At 34.3% G+C, this 8294-nt stretch overlaps 1 protein-coding gene across 1 annotated transcript; it reads left to right on the top strand.

The window, feature by feature from the left end:
* The first annotated feature begins 3738 nt into the window (after positions 1-3738).
* Positions 3739-7989, top strand: LOC136273987 (ficolin-2-like). The gene is made up of 3 exons (XM_066079854.1): positions 3739-3889; positions 4708-4872; positions 7584-7989. The coding sequence occupies exons 2-3, from the start codon at positions 4752-4754 to the stop codon at positions 7853-7855; spliced, it is 393 nt and encodes a 130-aa protein (XP_065935926.1). The 5' UTR covers positions 3739-3889; positions 4708-4751; the 3' UTR covers positions 7856-7989.
* Positions 7990-8294: the final 305 nt, after the last annotated feature.

The raw sequence follows: 8294 nt of genomic DNA, 5'->3' as shown, positions 1-8294 counted from the left end.
GACTGAGTCCCACCTTGACCTCGTATGACCTTATGGGGAAAACCCATGACGTCATCCTCCTGACTGTAGACTGACTGCTCTCTGTACCCCTTACTACTAATATTGCAAATGATCTAATTAAATCGCATCGGCGCAGGTGATTAATAACATTAAATCATACATATTTTTAAGAAAAATCCTTTGTTAAGCCATATACTTTGAAGTTCTTGCTAGGGAAAGAAATAGATATTTCGTTTATGGAAGAATCATCAAAATAATGCACATATTTACTAATCAAAAGCGATTTACAAAAAATGGGGCAAATCCGTAGGTTTCCCAAGCACGATTCACATTGGTACTTATATTCTCTACCAATTTTACGTAAAATATTATTAAATTGTATTGATCTTTCACCTGCGCCAATCTGGTTATGCATTAAAATTTCTTCATTCAGTTGTTTACACGTAGCAGGGAGAGGCTCCAAACCACTAGTTATAAATAGTATTTTACTTAAAACAAAGCTTAAACAATAACGATTAAACTTTATTGCTTACATAAATTTATCAAACGAGAGTTTTCTATAGTAGGTAATAAGCCATGAATTGATGTGAATACTTCGATCCTTGAAAACGTTTGCAAATTTCAGTCTTTGCATGATTTCTAAGAGAATATTTAATAATAACAAGTTAAAAAATACAGTACAGAGAGAATGGCTTCAAATATTTTGAAAACAGAACCGTGACACAGAGGAACATGAATAAAGTACCACATCCTGTTGGCGACGTTGATCATTCCTTTAAGAGGATTTCCGGTCGTGTGCTTCCTGATCTAATATTACCAACCGTTTAACGACGGTTCTTCTAGAGAATTACTAATATATATAATTAATTTCGACAAAAGCAGTTCGAAAAACAAATCAATTTTTTTCGCAAGTTATAAGATAACGCACTGCACTGTTGGTAATAACTAGCATATGTAATCTCTCAGCAGAGCAAAGAAAACCGAAATACAGTCTATTTGTTTACATATAGTTTTAAAACAAAACATAATGGTTGGCTCTTTGGCTAGTAATTCTTGGAATGCGGTGATATTCACAACAGTACTGGTTTGTTTGGTATCATTAACCGAAGGAGCGACATTCGCGGTTGTCCCTGGTGAGAGGTATCGTGGTCCCGTGGGTGGGGTGGTGGGGATGATTGGACAACAGCAGTGTGTCCGGGAATGTAGACACAGACCCAAGCTGTGTCGGGGAGTCAACTACCGGAAACAGGAACTGTTGTGTGAACTCGTATCGGTCATTAACGAAACGGAACCAAAACCTGACTATGTTAGAATTGAACTCGATCAGGTAAGTTGTCTCTCATTTCATTACAACAGTCATATATTAAGCAATTTGTACTCCGATATTGACAGTGTTGATTTTTAAACAGTACAAATTACAAAGTGGTTATATGATCAGTGTCACGAAATAACACACTATAAAACAAATGTCTATCAATGTCATGTACATTATGTTCACCTTGGGCGTGTTGTGCATACCAGGTGTTCGCAAGCGTTTGCATACCATTTCATTGGATACAGGAACTATTTGAGACAGCTCTAGCGCACCGGCTTTACAAAATAAAGTCACTCTATCTTTTTTGTAAAACAATCAACTACCGTAATTCTCTTGTAGACTGACCATGTTCCAAATGAATGCCTGTCATGTTCTACTGACGATCTGTGTGTGACGCTCTCCAGTAAGAAAGTCCACTGTATTCGAGGTAGGCTAACTAGTTTTATAACATGACATTACATTGAGTATATAGTTCTTTTGATACTATTATTTCCATTAATTAACAGATTGTTGTCAGCATACTTGGAACATGTATCATATGGTTCATATAATATAAGAAATAACCTTACCAGGGGTGGGAATTCGAAGCATCCTTGTACAGTTTTTGCTCCTTAAAATCTTATCTACCTAACTTGAGAAAAGACATTCAATACAGATAATGCTTTACTCTTTCTGGGTGTGTCCAATGTATTCCAAGAAACAAAACCTCTATTTTAATTAATATTATATCCACGAAAATTACCTTACTAACATACAAATAGTTATATAACATTTTAATATCAACTTATGTTTCTATGTTATCAATCGACCGGTTGTCAAACAACGATATCAACACCAAATGAGACACGTTCCTAACAGAATGATTATACTTTATTTTTATACCGTTACTCTATTCACTGATATATACGATTTAGCCTATTGATATTTAAAACTAACATCATCTGCATTTTATTAGATAATGGAAGTCCCATCGATTGTACATCACTTCACAACATCAACTGTGGCCTGCCTAGTGGACTGTACAGAGTGCGCATGCCATACCTAGGTCACGTGACAGTTTTCTGTGACATGGACACAGATGGCGGGGGATGGACAGTAGTGACATTTTTTAGTAGAATTTGTTATCGTAACACTAAATCGCCGTTTTTTTATACCAATGAAAAGATATCTGTGAGCCAATGCTTACTAGTAATACCCCCACTCTAATGTGAATATGCAAAATAAGCAAAGTCGACATTAATTAGGAAGTTGGCATCCGATAGGTTCAAAATTAGATTCCAACGTATGGCATGCCTGAAGATATAGTGTGCTAAAATTTCAAGCATTTGCAAGAAATTGTTGCTGAGGAATCTTTGATGAAAATTTGATTAAAATTTCTGCTTAAAATAAACAAAATAGTCATTGACTTCGAATTGGTACAAACATAGATCCCAATGTATGGCATTCTAAACAACAAGTGTGTTAAATTTTCAAGCATCTGCTATAAATAATTGCTGAGAAAAAATGCGACAAAAATTTGTTTAAAATTTAAGCTAAAAATAAACAAAGTAGTGAGTTAACAGAAGTTGGCGTTCGATTAGTACAAAAAAAAACCACAATATGGCATGACTAAACAGATAGTGTGTTCAAATTTCAAGATTCTGCTGTAGATAGTTGCTGAGAAAAAATGCAACAGAAATTTGTTTGAAATTTATGCTAAAAATAAACAAAGTTGTCAGTTAACAGAAGTTGCCGTTCGATTGGTACAAAAATATATCTCACGATATGGCATGCCTATACCTTCTTAAACCAAGGTAGTCGTTCAACAGGAAGTTGACGTCCGATTGGTATAAAATACCCCACAAAATGGCAGGCATAAAACAAATAGTTTGCTAAAATTTCAAGCATCTGCGGTTTATAGTTGCTGAAAAATCTTTGACGCAAATTTGTTTGAAAATTTATGCTACAACAAACAAAGTACTCATTTCACAGGAAGTTGACGTCAGATTGGTTCAAAATAGATCCCAAGATATGCCATTCCTAAACATATAGTGTGTCAACAATTTCAAACATATGCGATTTATTGTTTTTTTTCAACATTTTTGCTAAAAACAGAGTAGTCATTTAACATGAAGTTGACGTCCGATTAATACAAAAATATATCCTACGATATGGCGTGCCTAAGCAAATAATGTACTGAAACTTCAAGCATCTGCGATAAATAGTTGCTGAGAAAAATAAGACAGAAATTTTTTTTACGAGGGACATATAGACAGAAAGACGAACAGACTGACTCACAAGCGTAAAACAGTATACCCATTTTTTCTTCGGACCGTGGGTGTAACAAAGATTTAAATTGAGTTATTTTGATTATTAAAGACCCATAAACGAGGTTATTGATTGTAAATAATACAAAACGTTAACAAGTTGCATTTAGATGTAGAACCAACATTTTATTTTTCTTAGAAATAATATCAACAGTTACACGCTTATTTAAGGTGTTCCAGCGTCGTCAGGATGGTTCGGAAGATTTTTACAGAACCTGGACAGAGTACAAGAATGGATTTGGAAATTTGAGCTCTGAGTTTTGGCTAGGTATGTATGTTTAATGTTTTCGCTAGATATTTATCTATTGTACTTTGGCAAGGTATTTGTCTGTTATGGTCCTAACCACTATTTATCTAAATCATCTCTAATAATCAAAATATATTGTAGAAACGTACATGTGATATCTTCTGGCTGGTGGGAATCAACTTGGCAATCTATAAATACACCCTAAATGGCCTAATACTAAAATTACTATGGTTTCTTTAACATTACTATGGGGATTTTTCAGTTATTACTGTTCAAGTTCTCTTTATTGTTTTTTTTATATTTGTAAATATTGAGTTATTTGAATAACGGTTGCACACTAATGTATATTTCTATGTTTTTCTCTTTATCCATATTTAAAAATAGTGTATAAGTTATCACCCAATGCTATTCAACCGTCCATTTTTTTCATTATATTTCAATTTTGTGATTACCCTGCGTCACTGAGGTATGTTTCGTCCCTAGTTATCGTTTCATCAACTAAAAAGTTTATACCTTTATAAAGGGGATATAAAAATCAGATCCTTGATCCGCTCCTTCTTTTAATGGTCGCAACACGAAGATCGTTCAGAAACCCCGCTTTAGGTCATCTACTGGTGAACTGTTTTGATCAATCCCTGATGACGTTTAAAGAACGTCTACTCTACATCCTCACCTATAAGGACAACTAAATTAAGAATTATGTAGACCGAGAAACACTATATTGTAATTGTAAATGTTTTGTGCAGAAAGGTGATCGTAATTACAATATTTCCCTCCACAATGAAACTTTGTTAAACTACAGCTCCCTATGTAATTTATACTTCAATTGTGCATGCCAGGCAATGAAAAACTACACAACCTGCTGAGTCAGGGGACGTATGAGATGAGGATGGACATGGAGGACTTTGACAACCAGACACGTTACGTCAAGTACAGCAGTTTTAACGTAGGGAATGAATCATCCAAGTACACCGTCACGTTGTCGGGCTTCTCGGGAGATGTTGGTGAGTTTATTATCTTTCATTTGCTATTAGCTCAGCTACTCAAGTGAGCATTTCTGATCCCATTTTGTCAGTCGTCCGAATGTCTGTACGTAAACTTTTCACATCTTTAACATCTTCTCAAGAACCACTGCGACAATTTCAACCAAAATTGGCACAAAGCATTCTAAGGCAGGGGGAAATCTTGCTGTATTGCCGAAATCTTGGAAAGATTTGAAAATTAAGGATCATCTTGTTTTACAAGCGTAGATAATTTGAATATATTGAATAAAAATTAGAAATTTTAAACATTCATTTACGAGAACCTTTAAGCAAGGTAAGTTGAACTTATGTGGAATTCTCAGGCAGAGTTTATTGAAAGTTGGCCATTATGAGGAGTCGAATTTTTACACAAGAATATATAAAGTTAATCTTTAAAACAAATTGCTTAAAAAACTAATCAGCCATAAAAACTTAAACTTATGTGGAAGCAGCCTTATAGGTAGTGTAAATTCAAATTTGTGCAAATCATGACCCCGGGGTTAGGTTGAGGCAACTATAAGAAACATTTTTTTTTACAAAAAAATATATAGAGTTAATCTTTAAAAACATTTCTTGACAAGAACCAATCAGCCAAGAAAGTTGAAACTTATATGAAAGCATCCTCAGGTAGTGTAAATTGAAAGATGTAAAAATCATCGAAATATTTACATAGGTACATATATATATATAAAGAGAGAATCTTTAAAAATCTTCTTATCAGAAACTATTTAGCCAGGAGAGCTGAAACTTGTGTTGAATCATTCTTAGGTAGTGTAGATTCAAAGGTACGAAATACATGATCCACGGGAGAACAGTAGGGCTTCTATAGAGGATCGAATGTTTACATAGGAATACATGTATATAGAGTAAATATTGTTGAATCGTCTCAGAAACCAATCAGTCAGAAAAGCAGAAACTTATGTGGAAGCTTCACCAGGTAGTAAACCTTAAAAAATCTTCTTAAAAACACCATTCGCCTAGAAAAGCTGTACTTTTAGCGAAAGCAACCCCTGACTATTTATATTTAAATTCCTTAAAATTTTGTGTGGAGCCACATTGCGGATCCAATTTTACAAAAAAAACCCATTTCAATTGTTCACAAAAACTAAAATGATATCTTACATGGTTACTATATACAAGCATTTTGACATAATTAAGGGGTTCAGAGTTTGATGCAGGTTTATTTCTCATATATTAACAATTTTTTAGGATCGTATTTAGAACTTAGTGCTTAACATGGGATATAACTAAAAATCACCCTGTAAGAAAATACTAAATAAACATAAGAATACCGGGGGGGGGGGGGGGGGGGGGGTATTTTTATTTTTATCAGGATTTACATGTATTATACTACGTTGTCCAGATATTTTGTATAAAGACTCCATTAAGCTGATGTTATCATACCATATATTGCTCAGGTATACATGGTGGCCCATGGGCCTCTTGTTAAATTTGCCCTTCTAAGGCTGGTTTTAAATGGAATCGTATTTCTTTTCCATGTGCAAAAAACATATAACGAGACAACATTAAGATGGTGACCATTTCAAAAAGCCTTGCTTAAATAATGTACAATAGGATGAAATGCATTTCAGAAAATTTTTATCTGTACTACAACTAAAAATAATCTAGCTAGCATAAAACTTTTAATTCAATTTATTACCCCTTACATACAGGCATTTTTGTTCAACCTGAGCTAGATTAAACAAATTGAATATAATCTATAGCTAAAACTGATTATAAAGAGATCGCTATGACCGCCCAATGACTTGGTTAAAATTATAAAGTCACTGCACACAATTATCCCAAAAGCTTTGTTACATGTAATGTAAACTAAAGAAAGAGCCAAATAAGGCCATGTAAAGTAGGAGCCAAATAAGGCCAAGTGGAGAGTATACTGTGGAATCATTAAAATTCGTGGTGGCTCAATTTTCGTGGAATTCGTGGGTAGCCCTCTCCCACGAAATTAAATCCTCAACGAAAACAATTTTAGAAAGAGTTATCTTTGTTACTGACACAGTAGGCTACGCATCCACGAAATTATATCCCCACGACTGAGCAAAAAAGTCATAATCCACGAAAATTGGCCCCAACGAATTTAAATTATTCCACAGTATATAAAATTTGCATGATCCAAGACGACTTTGACACTTGACCTACAAACTTAATAGAAGGACACTGTACGCCCTTTCTTCGTAAGCACTCTATTAGTGAAGTATGAGCCAGATTGGAACAAATGGAGAAAAGATATGCTCCAGACATGGATTTCTCATATAATTCTGATATGACCTTCACCTTTGACCTTGAAACTTGGATTAAGGTAACTGCACACTTTTTTTTTTATCAAAAGCTCTGCCTATGTGATGTATGAGTCAAATAGGGTTAAGTTGAGAAAGCTGACTTTTGTAATATGAACAATTTTATAACAGTTTTTTGATAAACCTGAGTGATAATCCGTTAAGGGCGAGATCTCCTTTTTTTTGGTTAATTCTATGGATTCTTTATACCTTGTTTTGTTTGAAAAACATACACATGCCCTGTGCATCATATTCCTATAGAACTGTGACTTTAAAAATCTGGGGTTAATTTTGCATTCCAGTACATTAAGCATATAGGAGAAAAAATCGTTTGGGTTCTCAAGTACAAACAATTGTGAATATATCAGATATAGTGATTTATAAATGATCAATTTGTAGGCGACTGTTTCGGGAGTACAACATCACCGAACCAAATGAACAACATGAAGTTCACTACATTAGATCAAGACAATGACCTTCGGTCAGAAGTAAACTGTGCTATCAGGACAAACGCAGGGTGGTGGCACAAAAGCTGTAGCTGTGCTAACCCAAATGGTCTCTACCTAAGAGGGGAAAACTCAATGGGTAATCAAGGTGTCACCTATGTACCGTGGCGAGGTCCTTTTTATTCGATGAAAGCGACACAGATGATGGTCAGAAGAGTAAGTTAGGCCATGTAGCTATGTGAGTCCGACGGACTGCAGTCAGTACTAATTCATTTTTAAGCTTACTTTCATATGTAATTTTTATATCCTGAACAAACATTCCTTTTGTATACCAGAAACGTTAACATACAGTAAGTGTAACGATGTATTTTGAATTGTTAAGAATTTCGTTTTTAAATTATAGTTTATCTTTTTTGTTGTAAATATTTAATAAACAATACTGACACGAGTTGGTTTTATGACTATTATTTTTTTAGGGCGATATTAGACATCTCAAATCAACTACTGTGGTATCATCAATATTCGTTGAATACCAATTTTCGTGGATTTTGTTTTTAGTTGATCCACGAAATTAAATGTTCATTCAAATGCAATTTCTATTAACATTTTGTATTGATTTGGTCATTGGCCACTAGTTTACTCATCCTTGAAACTTTGATTTTCA

Source organism: Magallana gigas, chromosome 1, assembly GCF_963853765.1.
Source record: "Magallana gigas chromosome 1, xbMagGiga1.1, whole genome shotgun sequence".
Taxonomy (NCBI): Eukaryota; Metazoa; Mollusca; class Bivalvia; order Ostreida; family Ostreidae; genus Magallana; species Magallana gigas.
Note: the sequence above shows the minus strand (reverse complement) of the source record. Positions and strands in the feature narration are given on the sequence as shown.

Excerpts from the sequence above, each read along its gene's own strand:
- LOC136273987 (XM_066079854.1), top strand. The coding sequence starts at position 4,752 with ATGAGGATGGACATGGAGGACTTTGACAACCAGACACGTTACGTCAAG. Across the intron at positions 4,873-7,583 it reads GGGCTTCTCGGGAGATGTTG|GCGACTGTTTCGGGAGTACA; the intron begins GTGAGTTTATTA and ends ATCAATTTGTAG.